The sequence below is a fragment of the Nymphalis io genome, chromosome 25 (genome assembly GCF_905147045.1).
Source record: "Nymphalis io chromosome 25, ilAglIoxx1.1, whole genome shotgun sequence".
NCBI classification, from domain to species: domain Eukaryota; kingdom Metazoa; phylum Arthropoda; class Insecta; order Lepidoptera; family Nymphalidae; genus Nymphalis; species Nymphalis io.
In genome coordinates, this window is record NC_065912.1 from 9,093,731 (window position 1) to 9,109,579 (window position 15,849).

General features: G+C 33.8%; 1 protein-coding gene across 2 annotated transcripts; it reads right to left on the minus strand.

Moving 5' to 3' along the window:
- Positions 1–4,173: 4,173 nt before the first annotated feature.
- On the minus strand, positions 4,174–10,959 carry LOC126778309 (uncharacterized). 2 transcript variants are annotated; one of them, XM_050501810.1, is made up of 6 exons: positions 10,846–10,959; positions 10,002–10,080; positions 9,050–9,163; positions 7,912–8,009; positions 5,387–5,446; positions 4,174–4,339 (listed from the first exon to the last, which is right to left on the minus strand). In XM_050501810.1, the coding sequence occupies exons 1-6, from the start codon at positions 10,913–10,915 to the stop codon at positions 4,281–4,283; spliced, it is 480 nt and encodes a 159-aa protein (XP_050357767.1). In that variant the 5' UTR covers positions 10,916–10,959; the 3' UTR covers positions 4,174–4,280. The 2 variants fall into 2 exon arrangements, with proteins under 2 accessions (XP_050357767.1, XP_050357768.1); XM_050501811.1 differs by lacking the exon at positions 5,387–5,446.
- Positions 10,960–15,849: the final 4,890 nt, after the last annotated feature.

Genomic DNA, 15,849 nt, shown 5'->3' on the forward strand with positions numbered 1-15,849 from the left:
TTTAATCATCCTTGTTTACTTTTTTGCTTTTTACTTGTATTAGTTATTGTTGGAAAACGATTGCTTTATGTTTTATTTTATCGTTATCTATTATTGCTGTGCTTTTGTGTGTTTGTTTCCCGGAAAATTATATACCCGAAGAAATCGAGCGAGAGATTGACTTTGTGCAGTTTTTAATTGAAGGCTAATTTTTGCGTATGACTATTTTACAGTATCGATATACCCGTACGTTAATAACGTTAAAAACGTCATATATTTCCTTATCCTTTAGATGGTGGCATTGTATATGAAAACACACAATGTTGCAATAAGGAGAAAGCCTGAAGGCGATTAAAACGAGTCTTTATTCCCAAGCGTGACATGCAAAACATTATTCTGAGATATTATTACATTTATTATTTACTGGTTTCCTGTAAGCGACGTCACGTGTCATTTTTTGTAACTCCAAACAACAACAAATATTAAAATTTTGCTCCAAGAAGATTTTTCGTTAAATATTTCTTTTGGTTGGCTGTTGTACGTTTATATAGCTAACGTAGAAAATCACGTTTACAAAATAACAATTACGTAATGCTAATTAGGATCAAATTAACGGAAGGTAATAAATTATTCCATACATAAGGTCGCCAGCCTTTATCATCCGTTTAATTAGGTTCAACTTTTTACCGACTCCGATGTTAATTCCAATTGTGTTTCGCTATATTTATTAACCGAGTTAAAAGTTAGAGGGTGATACATGTTATGTTTGACGTGTATATATTATTGTAAAGCTTTAGTGATAACTCGAAAACGGCTGGACCGGTTTGGTTGATTTATTCTACTGAAAACCAGAACGGAGACCGATGCTCATGTTGTCCTCTATTTTTCCGCTATTCAGAATCCGTAACAAACTGTTAGCTGTTCGGACAAAATGTCTGTGGAAATAAAAAACAATTCGTATACATTTTAAAATCACAGACAGTCATTTCATTTTTATTTTTAAATAGATTATATATTCTCAGGTGTAGTATCATCTTTGAAACCGGGCACCAGTAATGTGTTTCAGCTTGAATTAGTTAGCCACCGAACCATCCATTTCATTTTACCATCGAACGGCCAGGCAAACGCGACCAAAGCACCATAGGTAGACAGTGGAAATTCCCCGCCTACATACGAAGCGCTTTGAATCCACATTCATCATTCGCACTGCGAAACTATGGAATGCTTTGCCTGAGTCCGTATTTCCTGATAGGTACAATGTTGGTGTCTTCAAATTCAGAGTGAACAGATTTCTTATAGGTAAGCGTGCTAGACCGTGTCAATGCTTAACATCAGGCAAGTCAACGGTCAAACGCTGGCCTGTTAATTAAAAAAAAAGCCAGTATAATTACAGGCGCAAGAGACACATCACAACACATCTTATATTCCATACATCACAGCGCATTGAAAGTGAAGGAATTATCTATGGGCATAGTTAAAATATGGGCTGATTGGCGTGGTTGGTAGACACTTGCCTTTCACGCCGAAGGTTGTGGGTTCGATATCCACCCAGGACCGACATTTGTGTACACGAACATTTCTGTTTCTCCTGAGTCTGGGTGTAATTATCTATACAAGTATGTATTTACAAAAAGAGTAGTATATTTAGTATATCAGTTGTCTGGTTTCCATAGTACAAGCTTTGCTTAGCTTGGGATCAGATGGCCGTGTGTGAATAATATCACAGTATATTATTATTATACTTTTAGATAGTTATTTTTGCCATTAAATACTCTATAAATTTGGCAATCAATACTTTTTTCATCGACTTCGTTGACACCATAAAACTCTTGTATAAAACAGCTAAAACAGTTTGTGTAATTTATTTCTGTAATGTATCAGTCTGACAACAATCTCTATAATATAGCAAGGCAAGCGAACTCGTTACGAAATTACACCTAACTTTGGCGATGAATGATTAATATGTTTACAATGATGAAGAGTAATAAAAACACTTGCGTGATTAAATTTTTACGCTAGACAAACCAAAAACATAGTATTATAACAAAAAAAAAAATATTTTACGTAAATCACTATATACCTGGAACCCTTGCTATTAATATTGCTGTTTATAAACAATATTAACATAATTTATAACAACTATACACAAATGTTGTTTGTGTTCCGGTTTTAAGGGTGTCTGAGCTACAGATACAAGGGTCATGACATCATATTCACCAAGGTTGGTAACATATTGGCGATGTACAGTACAGTAACCAGCCCATTTCCATTATTGTGCCAGAGCCTTCTATTAAGGAGTCAGGAAAAGTAGAAAAATTAAATCTAATTCCTACACTTCTGCACTTCCAGCTGTTGCATATCCGTCATAATATCTAGACATCTTCAGGTTTTTCGTTTAGCCTGCATGCTTTTTACTGAGTATTGTTGAGCTGGTTTCTGAGTATCCGCTATAGCTATGTACATGCTATCTGAGATGTTACGATACATAATACCCACAATCCACTCACGATATATTTCATCATAAATATTTTTTGTGAGTTATCTGCTGTATCTAATGCAATCTGGACTTACTGGACTGGATATCGGATCGCTGAGCATTAGCTAGGTATCAACATGATGGGTATATATAGACTTTATTACGATGTCGATATAGATCACGGTGACATTGACACTGACTATTACGAGGACAATGACATGGTAGTGGTAGGGCTTTGTGCAAGCTCGTCTGGGTAGGTACCACCCACTCATCAGATATTCAGAACAGCAGTACTTGATATTGTTGTATTCCAGTTTGAAGGGTGAGTGAGCCAGTGTATTTACAGACACAAGGGACATAAAATCTTAGTTCCGAAGGTTGGTGGCGCATTGGCTATGTAACCGATGGTTGACATTTCTTACAATGCCAATGTCTAAGGCCGTTGGTGACCACTTACCATCAATATTACCATATGGTCGTCCGCCTTCCTATTCTATAAAAAAAAATATGACATTGACTAATACGATGACGATGACATTGACTTTGACTTTTCAATCTTAATGACATTGACTTTGACTTTTCAATCTCGATGACATTGACTTTGACTTTTCAATCTCGATGACATTGATTTTGACTTTTCAATCTCGATGATATTGAGTTTGACTTTTCAATCTCGAGGACATTGACAATGACTTTTACGATTACAATATCGATGACAATGACTATGATATTGATATCGATGTCGTTGTGAACAAATAAATTTACTATTTATGCATGAATTAAAGTCTAGTTTTGTTCGACCCTATGCGCATTATATCTCTGGTCTAACACCATTCTAAGAAGAAAGCAAAACATACATAAATGTCTTGGATTAATTGAAAAGAATGACCAGTTGGCAAGAAGAATGGATACGACCATTTATAAGACGTTCCGTGTTTTATACAAAAAGGGGGATACTAAGTCGAAATATATATTAAAGAGTCCTGGATTTTTCTTCTTTATTATTTCTTCTCAGGTCAGAATATACAGTATATTCTGTTATTGGTGGTAGTTCTTACTTTGCTTGTCAATAACTGATAATATTTTACATTAAATCTGTATCTGAAATAAGTTGTTTGAGATAAACTGTTAGTTTTTTTTAATATACAATTTTGAGCAGATGTATAAGATTGATTAAAATATTCATGGACGCGTTTCGCTTGTCCTATTTCAGGCGGCTCTGGAGGACGGCAGCTGTGATGTCTTCGCGCCGCCGTACGCACTAGCGAGTCCGCGAGATCACCTTCGCCTCCTGAGGAGAGCTCCGCCAATCCGAGCACATGTTGACCTTCGCAGTGGTTTTAGTAAATAAGAAGCCCATATAAACCGGTTCCCCCGCCGGGTACCTTTCTGAAGGTTCTACTATGTAAAAAAACTGGTTATAAAACGTGTCTGATGAATTTACCTGATTATATTATCGTTATATTAACGGGAGCGTGATTTTTGCTTAAACTCATGAAACGAGAGGAAACCGACTTTTGTTGGATAAAAAGTGGAGGCGCTTGCCCAGTTGTGGGACAGTTATGAACGTTTTCGTACTTATCTTTCGTCTTCGATCAAACTGTCTATTGATGACAGAATGATAGTCCTTATAGCAGCGACCATACAGACATAGTTAACTGTAAGCTTTATTTTATTTATAAATAAAGGTTCTCTACGCTGCATTAAAAGGAAAACAATAAATGGGATATACTTTAATTAATTTAATAAAAAAACATTATGTTAATAAAAAACTTATAAATTATTTACTTTTTAAATATATCTTAAATAAAATTTCTTCAACTATTCAATGATCTTCTATAACGTAATACTGATCTAAGAAGTAATCGTCGTCATAAGGATAGACTGTAAAAAAAATATAGTATCTTACGTAAATATAAATATTACTACAAGTTATTTCTTGGTGTTTGGGCTCTGTGCAAGCTTATCCGTCTAGGTACCATCCCAATAGATATTCTACCGCAAAACAGCAGTGCTTAGTAATAATAATAATAATAATATCCAAGGACATTATTTACACAAGGCTATTTGATCCCAAACTAAGCAGAGCTTGTACTATGGAGACCAGACAATTGATATAGTACATATACTAGTTTTCTTTTGTAAATACATACTTATATAGATAATTACATGCATGACTTAGGACAAACAGCCATTATCATGCACACAAATGTCTGTCCTGGGTGCCTGTGTAACTACAGGCACCAGGAATATGATCTTAGTTCTCATAGGTTGGTAAGGGACGGTTAATATTTCTTACACTGCAAATGTCTATGGGTGGTGGTTCACGCTCACCATCCCATTTGCCCGTACGCCTACTTATTCCATATTATATAAAAAAACTGCTTTTTTATATCCGTATAGTTTGTAACAAACTTTGCATCACTCGGAGTTTAGGAAAAATAAGTAGAATCGAGCTAGTTACACAAATGTATACTGTGATATACATATTTCCAAGGACAAATGTGTAATAAAAAAAGAAAAATGGAATCTTTACTTTTATAACGAACTAAAGAAATTTAATTTGAACAAAAAAATTGTCAACTGTAAATCCTTACTCGTATTATAAATGCGAAAGATTTGTTTATTTGTTTGTTACGCTTTCGCATCTTAACTATTTAACCGATAATTATGACATTTTACATACACGTTTTTGGTATAGTCAGACAGACAGTTGTACAAAAAAAAATATAGTATAAGTAATAGCTCACACATGCATGCGAAGCCGCGGACGGTAACTAGTACATAATATTGTAATAAAATCTTCATTAATAAATTCGATAGAAAGATTTATAAAATTTATTTCGAATTCTAATCTATCCTTATTTTACATATAATAAATTTCACAAGTCAGACATAGACAAAGATAACTAAAAACACAAGTATACTCACGTAAATATTCAGTCAGTTCAGTGACATTGAAGCATTCTCCCATGTGAACTACTTGCCACACTGGAATATTTATTTATTTATTTGGATCTCCAACAGTTGTATATAATACTCATTCAAAACACGCTTTCCATTAACTAACTATGCACAACCGATTACAGGAGAACACACCATTCCCAAACACAATTACAAAAAAAAGGTAACATTTGCAAATCAAAAAAAATTAAAACAAGAAATATTTAAATAAAAAACAAAAACAGAAACAAAAAGTAGTAACTTATTAAATTTTAAAAGAAATTAACAGTTTATAACATGTGTTTATACATAATATAAATATATATGTAGATATTTACTTAAATTATGTCTAAAGTTTTGGGTTAAGTGGGCATAATTTTCTCTGTTTCATTTCATAAATGTCTCTCCACTGCGGTTTCACATTTTAGAACATCTGGCACACGCATTAATCGTTTTAAGAAGTGCTACTAAAATCAATTTTGTATCGTCTACCAATAAATTGATACCTTAACGGCTTACTTACAAACGTTTCTTGTGTAGTTAGTAATTAAACAATGCTGTGTCATCTTCTTTCGAACGTCAAATTAATAATGATAGAAAGGGAGAAAGCAGGAAAGTAGAAAGAATGTTTATGAGTAAGTATCGAATATAGATTTCATTGAAAATAATCGACTTTAAAATTCGAATTTACTCTTTTCAACAAATATACTTATAATATAATTTATATTCTACATGAAAATCGATGAAAACTTAATCATTTTTTATCATATATTTATTGAATAACACAATAAATATTGTGGTATTCATTATTTAAAATAAAAGGGAATTCTTATAGATTTTTTTTTAATTTTCTCGATAAGATTTACAATGTATACATATAGTTAAATTCTGTAAAATTGTGATTCAAAGATATACGAGCTTTCTTGAATAAAGTATATTTTTATTCATAAACGTTAATGTATCTGATCACGTCCGACGAGTTCTCGGAGTACTAATACTACACTACATACTATTTGCAATATAAATGTAAATAAAATCAATTGTTTATATGGTAAAGTATAAGCAGAGCATAACATGAACATATTGTAATAAGGCCGAGATAGACAAGGAGTTAGAACGCGTGAATCTCAACAAATGATTGCGGGTTCAAACAAAGTACCCTGTGGTGAAAGAAAACATCGTGAGAAAATCTGCATATATCTTATTCCACTGAAATTCTGCCACATGTGTATTCACCAATCCGCAATGGAGCAGCGAAGTGGAATAAGCTACTAACCTTCACGTTAAAAAATTAGCTTCTCTCCCTTTTGAGAAGGGTTGGAGGTTAGCCCAGCTGTAGAACGTTTTTCGGTGGTTACAGTACTTATTTGTAAATATGTTTAATGTGAAGTTTACAAACGCCTATCATAGTATAGTGTACTAAATAGTGTTTCTATCTAGAGTTTTGGAAACTACATAAATTTTGTCACGATGATGACAAGAATGCTTGCGTAAGACTTCATTTCAAGTTCCTCGAGAGCAGTCTAACGATGGAACACCCCAAACTTATGAAACTTTCCATCAAGCTTTGAGTAGTTTTTGACATAATAACGTACATTATTTGAAGATGTTAAAAAAGACAATGTATTTAATAGATAAAGTAACATCTCTTGTAAATATTACATTATACAACATTGAAAATTAGAGCTAAGCCGAAATATGTGTAACACTTGCCTCGTCTTGATACTTTTGCTACACCACTTCAACCGTAAAACATTTTTATAATGATATTAGATGTCGTTCGAAAACAAATTCTAAACAAAATTAAAATATGTTATTGATTTCTACACTGTTTTCTATCTTACTTATAATCGTTGTTTTGTTGGCAAATGTTGAGATATAAGACCTATACGAATGAGGTATTCAACGGTGACGTATGACGTAACGATCCAAAAACTTCAGACCAATGACCAAAATTTGGAGACTAACCAGAAACTAGGACGGTATAAACTTTAATTAAATTATTCACAGCTGCGATCTGATTTCTCAAATAAAAATGTCAGTATGTAAATTACTAAGCGCATAGCTTCTGGACGCTTCTCTATGGTTATTTCTTCAGTCCACAATTAATTGATCTACTAATAATAAACAATATTATTTATTGTTTGTAGTGGTTAGAACGCGTGAATCTTAAACGATCATAGCAGGTTCTAACACAGCACAACAGAATTTTCTTGTGCCTAATTTTTGATTATAACTCATATCGTACTCGGCAGTAAGTTCTGCCACTTATTCACGAAACAGCATTGGGGGTGGAATAAGCTGCAAAACTTCTCCCAAGAGGATAGAAGGTCTTAGCCCAGCTGTGGGACATTCAAAGACTATAACTTTACTTAAGAAATAATATTTATATAATATTTTGTTTAGAGCTAGCTGCTCGTTCTAATCAAGACGAAAATATAAAATATAGTATACAAACTACAGTCAGACGACGGCAGCACTATTAACTATGCACATAAATAATTATGTTTTACCTTCGTATCTTTCCATGCAATTAACGTAATCAAGTAAACAGTAGTTTTTGAACGTATGGTAAGTGTAATATAATGTTCTGCCACATAGTTTTCCGGTACTGAAAAGTGTAAAATTATATATATATATATATATATATATATATATATATATATATATATATATTGTTTCAAAGTGAAGTGGCATCTTGCTGGCCGGCAAGGCGGGGACGGCTAGTACAGAACATTCTTCCCGACTGTACTGGCCGTCGTCGCGTTTGGACTCTACTACCACTTACCATCAGGTGGAGTAGTCATTTGCCATCCCGGGGCATATATATAAAAAAAAACCTTATATATATATAGTATATATACTATAGTATCACCCTCGTGTATGTAGTAGCCAGTATGGCAACGATTTATGGCACGTATTTTCAGGTAATCAAAAACTAAATGTATAATAATTATAAACATAATAATTAAAATACACAAAATAAGATTGTTAAATTATATTAAACTGAGTGTAAAAAACGGCAAATAGTTAATATAAAAAAAAGCAGTCATAAAATATTTTACTCGGTGGTAGGTAGAGCATTGTGCAAAATCGCCTGGGACCACACAATCATCACATATTCTACCACCAAACAGATATACTTAGTATTGTTGTGTTCCCGTTTTATTGTTAGTGAGCTAGTGCAACTTTTTTTTTTATAGAATAGGAAGGCGGACGAGCATATGGGCCACCTGATGGTAAGTGGTCACCAAATGCCCTTAGACATTAGCATTGTAAGAAATGTTAACCATCGCTTACATCGCCAATGCGCCACCAACCTTGGAAACTAAGATTTTATGTCTCTTGTGCCTGTAATTACACTGGCTCACTCACCCATCAAACCGGAACACAACAATATTAAGTATTGCTGTTTTGCTGTAGAATATCTGATGAGTGGGTGGTACCTACCCAGACGAGCTTGCACAAAGCCCTACCACCAGTATAACTACATCCACAAGAGATAAATCATCCCGAGTAGTGGTGGTAGATTTATGTTTTGAGGAATCGTTACTATTTCTTACCGCGCCAATGTCTATGGTGACCATTTACAATAAGATGGTCCGTCAACAAATTATCTATATAATAAAAAATACTTATAAACACACATACGTGTAGGCTTTTAAGCAATAATAGGCCAAGTAGTCGCAGTTCTCTTCAAATGTAATACGCGGTATCATAGTTCGCGCCCGTATTGTCGTCGTTTTTGTTGTTGGTATAGTGTATCTATAACAGGAATGACAGGCTTATCTATAATTGACTTGATATTTTATTTTTTATTTATTTTCATTATTTTAATTACAATTATTCATATTTTATTTCGTATTCATTTAAGTACTCATTCATACATACACAACTCATATATACCATACAAGCTCTCTTGCTTAACATGCTGAGCTAGTATTGTGATATGTTTCCATGTGCTATTTCTTGTATTCAAGCTATTTTAGTACTGTATTATTTTTGTAAGCTGCAACCTCTTTGCGTTACGTGTGATTATAATCTTCATTGTTTACGTGTACCTTTAGACTGTAAGGCTTTTCTCAAGACATAGACAGCTCTGACTTGCACAACCATACTTCCTTGTTTGCACGATAATGGACATTTAATCAATAGCTTCTAATCTTCGTGTTCGGCGTTGAAGAAAAACATCGAGAAATTCTGCATTTTTTGGATATTTGGATACACGCAAAGGTATGAAACGTATTTTTAGAACGAGAAATAATAAATTAGCTTTTTTGCAATCATACGGCGCCAGTGAATCACAACTAACTTCACGTTACAGCTTACGGAGGATGTCAATTGACAGCCATAGAAAATATTATTGAAGGTCCGGGAATTTTCGATAATTCGCGATTATGTCCATACATTATACATAATAGGCGACATGTTTCAAAGAACAACAGGCTCCTAATATTATTCAAGCACGTCTCCAGAGCAAAGCTTTTGTAAATATGTGCAGTTTTGTACCTTTATAATTAACAACATTCGTGAACTTGGAACATTAAATAATTAAAGTAGAATAAAAAATATATTGGCCAAATATTTGTTGTCATTTTCTTACCTGTCTGTAAAATTAGTAGTATTCATAAAATCTATTTTTTCTAGATCGAACATAGTTGACTCCGTTTTAGTGGCGTTGACTGGAATATATTTCAACGGTTTTATTTTTATAATTCGAATGCTATTTATTTTCTGATCATTTATATATGAATAGGCAAAGATAAAACGTATTAGTACTTTTTTATTATCTGTGGTAGCAATTGACGAGTTTTAACATTTAAATTCACCTACGTTTTCTTTTAATTTTAATATATTTCATTCGATAAAAATTTCAAAACGCTACTAATATTGAATTAATCATTAACTAGGCACACAAAGATTATACATAATATATGAAGGATATGTGCTACAAAATGGCGTATCACCGTAAGTCGGTTGTTAATATATCACGAGTGTGATGAAAAGTATTTTCTTTGAAGTTAAGATTATTTTGTTAAGATTAGCATAATGTTCACTTGAGTCGGTCAACTTAAGTCGAGACGGCCCAGTGGTAAGAGCGTGTGAATCTTAACCGATGAACGGGGGTTCAAACCTGGGCAAGCACCTCGGAATTTTCATGTGCTTAATTTCTGTTTATAATTCATCTCGTGCTTTTCGGTGAAGGAAAACATCGTGAGGAAACCTGAATGTGTCTACTTTCATCGAAATTCTACCACATGTGTATTCCACCAACCCACATTGGAGCAGCGTGGTGGAAATAAGCTCCAAACCTTCTCCTCAAAAAGGGAGCGGAGGCCTTAGCCCAGGAGGGGTACATTCAGTAACAGATTGGTAGCATAATGTTCACATAGAATAAGTTAAATAGACTTACTTGCATGTAATATTTGTACCTTAAATGATCTTACCTGTAAAACATATAAATAGCAAACCGAAACAACATCCCACGTACAAAGACGTTTTAATATTAAGAAACATATTGTATTTATAATTAAAATGTTTAATGCAGTTAGGTCTTATAGTTTAAATGTTTCATAAGACCAACGAGGGCTTTAGAAATGGCATAAATTAACGCTGACATACGACGAGAGAGCTACATCGTATCTACTTTATGAAATGTTGAATACCGACTTATTGTTATACTTACGCTATTTCGATACGTCATAATGATAGATATCATATATCTATATTTATTTACTAATATTATACAGAGAAAAAATCATTTAATCTTTTTCTTTTTTCTTTTCGAATAGACTAACAGTCGTATTGATAATATTTCATATATCTATTTATTTTCAGTCTTTCAGATTTGACAGCTGTCATAACGACTTTACACCTGTTCAAATGTTTTTATACACTAGTATAATTTTGTGTGAAGCAAGCTTGAGCCTCAAGGACAGATTTAGGCTCCTTTTTTATCTCATATCTCCCCACAGCACACGGGCGAAGCAAAACACCCAAGGCAATATACCAAGGCGAATAGACATTAGACGTTAAAACAACAAGATCAAAACACGCACGAACAGTTCGCATTCTCTGTTCCGTGATGTGAATCAATTACTCGGTTTGATTTTATAATTCGTATTCAAGTTTTGTTTATCTTAACGACAGTTGAGATGTGTTTTCGTATTCGTTCAGACATATAAGTTTTACAATGAATTTAATTAAAATTAATAATTTTAAAAAACATTACATTAAAAAAAAATTAATCCCACAAGACATAACATCTTAGTTCCCAAGATTGGTGATGTGTGGTGTTTTCAATGTTCGTTACGGCCAATGTCTATAGGCGCCACTGTTCACATTATCATCCACCATCAAGTGGCCTATCCACTTATCTATAGTATAACAAATTTGTATTGTTTTTAATATTATAAGGAACCAATTTGAATTAAATTATAAACACACTAACTTTACTTAATAAAAATATTGTAACTTATCAAAATTATAGTTTTATTTTTATAAATATACTAGCGGACCCGGCAGACGTCGTCCTGCCACATAGACATTTTTTTTCACTAGGCGACACACCGATAGCAGTCCACTTGTATTTTCAAACCTATTGAACCAGGAACCCATTGAAATACACACAAAATTGCATCCAAATCGGTCCAGCCGCTTAGGAGGAGGTGACAAACACACGTACAGAAGCATTTGAGTCTTACTACATTTTCTTATTTCGCTACCACATCTCCTGTCGCATGTCACCCGTACTCCAAACATATATTTGTTTCATCAATCAGTAGCTGCAGTGCTGTTGAGGCGAGAGGACTACGGAACCGAATAAAAACTATAGCTAGACTCGCTCAGTATTATGCAAGGATTCTAATGACCAAATCTGAACACCAACTCCAGAAATAAGAATGTTATTTAATTATCTATTATTAAACCCGATCGCCGCGCCATCTAGCGAGTGTCATCTACCATCCAGAATATATATAAACACAAAAAAAAACATCAATATCGGTCCAGCAGTTTAGGAGATCACATATACACACACACAGCAGAAAATTAATACATATATATTTATACTGTTTTCCAAGGACCAGCCAGATTAAAAGATACCTACGTTTAGCTTCATTTGCATATTTTCATGCAATGCAAATACCTTCTACTTGGGATGTTATATGATAAGGCTTTCACGTCGGAAGCGTTTAAGCCCCGTTTGTTTGCTAGAATTATTCGCTTATAATTGTCAAGCAAAATTGTATTTCTTGATTACACTAGCTAGTCGTACCGAGTTCGCACGGATTTAACGTTTAAAACTACATTTTTTTTTAATTAATAATAATAATAATATCCTGGGACATTTTCACACACGGTCATCTGATCCCAAATTAAGCTTGTACAAAGCTTGTGCTATGGAAACCAGACAACTGATATATTACATATACTACTTTTCTTTTGTAAATACATACTTATATAGATAATTACACCCAGACTCAGGACAAACAGACATGTTCATGCACACAAATGTCTGTCCTGGGTGGGAATCGAACCCACAACCTCCGGCGTGAAAGGCAAGTATTTACCAACCACGCCAATCGGCTTATCAAAAAATTATTATACTAGTACTCTTCTCCCTGACTTCGTCCACTTAGATTTTTTTTTTTTTATATCGCCGGGAGGGCAAATGACTCTACTCCACCTGATGGTAAGTGGTAGTAGAGTCCAAACGCGACGACGGCCAGTACAGACGGGAAAAACGTTCTGCACTAGCCGCCTTCGCCTTGCCGGCCCGCAAGATGCCTCTTCACGCCTCGTTTGAAGGAACCCGGGTTGTAAGAGGAGGGGAATACGTGAGCTGGTAAGGAATTCCATTTTTTGGAAGTGCGACAAAGAAAGGAGTTGTCAAATTTCTTTGTTCGCGATGGAATTGATGTCACAGTTAGGCGGTGACATCGAGAACCAGCTCGCGTGGACTTAAGAAGGACTTAGATCCTTTTCTACAGAAATTATGGTTTATGGTTTACTAATTTATTTCTAAAAAAAAAGAATACAATTTACTTTAAATATCTGAGAAAACAACATTAACATACTTAAATATTATATATACAACATACGGACGGTAAACAAAAATAAAGAGCAACAAATTAGACTCTTCACTTAAAATAATGTGTGTATGACAAAAACAAGATGCAATATTACGTATCGTTTGTGTTATAGCAAGTGATATTATTATAACAGCCCAGAGTTAATAAAACTTTTTTCATTTTCTTTCATTTTTCTTTATTTTCTATAAAAAAAATAAAGTGCCTGTCAATGATTTCAAAGTTATTACAACTAGTCTTTTTAATAATTCAAATATATTATACGTGTACGTTAAAATGGTACATTTTAAGGATTTCCGTCACAAACCGAATTCCACGCTGTCGGTATCTGTGCAACTTTTGCTAGTAAATAAATAATTACGAAAATTCAATTGACGCTCTGCCCGCATTGGAGCAGCATGGTGGAAAAAGATCCAGACACACGTAATCGGGGAAGGTGCTTAGCTCAGGAGTGAGACATTTACAGTCGTTATTTTTTTTATTTGCTTTAATTCTCGCGACGCAGTCATGTTAAAAAAGCTATAATTAATATATTTAGGTAACTATCACGTCATATCGTATACCCTTGACCGATGTAACTATTTTTGTGTTAATTAAGCATAAAATATTAAGCTTAAGCGCTATCATTAGGAACAGAGCGCCGTGTTTCACTCATTACGCTCATCAGCAAGCGGCTGCAGGTGAGGCAATGAAATTATCGCTTAATTTACTTTAATAGTCAGTGCTAATATACGTTTGTTCTTTTTAATATAAATTGTTTTGATCTTATAAATGTTTCTTGTTGGCTTTCCTATTCTTTCTTTCTTTCTTTCGTCTCTCGGCAGGCAGATCTCGACACGCTAAAGTGATTTTTTTTATTAATAATGATTTGTTGTAAACAAAGTTGGGTTTCTTTTGTATTGTCATTACAATATGGGTTCTCCTGTTACGGGTATTGTATAGTTAATCTAAATATTTTCAAGGTAAAGTTATAGTTGTAAAATGGTATGATAAAATTGTTTGTTGTTAAATTGTTGTTGTTCGCTGTTGGTAAACTGAGACACCAAAAAGATTAAGTTTAATTACAATCAATCACATAAAACATTTAAAAATATGTTTAGCTCAAAACTCACCACGCTGTTTCAGTGACGGTTGATGGATGAATGTCTGCAACATCAATTGTCACAAGCAGGTTTCATCACGATGTTTATCCTTATTTCTAAGCACGATACACGATAAGCATTATACACACAAATAAAGAACAATTAAAAAATCTGGGAGATTGAATGCAAAATCGTGAATGTTTATGCCTTGTAGTCTCCACACACGTGTTTTCCGTGCGTTTGCATCTTTCTATCAGTTGAGTATGGTAGTTTGAGGTGCGTGCATGCAAAATTTAGATAAATTGTAGTTTTGATGTTTACAAGGTTATAAGTTGACAATATATATTTAAATAAGATACAGTTTCACTGACCAGTTACCATACATACTATTTATTTATTTATTTAGGATTACATTGAGTAATAAAATCAAAATCAAAAAATCATTTATTCAATATAGAAGCGTTACACTTGCTTATTGATTGTGATAAATCTACCACCGGTTCGGAAATAAATACCTCAGTTCTAAGAAGAACCGGCGAAAGAAACTCAGCATGAAGAATTACAAATTAAAATTTTACAAGTTAATAGGTGTAAGGGCAAATGTTGCCGCACTTATAGGTAACCACAATTTAAAACAATTTGATGGATGACTCCAATATTGATTATGGACCGAGTGTGTAATGTACCAGGAGATCATACACAGTGAGTAGTGTATCACCGAACGCGGATGACTCCTGATGAAATTTGGAGTCACATGTGGCTTACAATAATTTGCAAATATAGTCCAATAATATGCAAATGTATTTAATATAATGGATAGGATTTGCGCAAAATCGGTTGTTAGTGAACGTTTAAGTCAGGGAAGGAGTAACTATGACAAATTTCATATATTAATTATAATATATAGATAAGTGGTAACATACAGTAACAGTAACAGCCTGTAAATGTCCCACTGCTGGGCTAAGGCCTCCTCTCCCTTTTTTTTTTTTGAGGAGAAGGTTTGGAGCTTATTCCACCACGCTGCTCCAGTGCGGGTTGGTGGTAACATAATATACATATAACTCTGAAATATAAAGTTTATAAAGAATATATTGTCTTCTTCACACAGTTTCAGTTTCTTCTAATGTTCAATTCTTCTCTGTTGTTCAAGCATCCAACGACTGAAGAATCAGTTCGTTTTGTGAATTCACAAGTTGGTGACGACAAAGCGTACTGATTCTAATGTCGGTGGTATGCTTTTTTTCTTCTTATTTCTTCTTCTTTCTTTCTTAATATATAA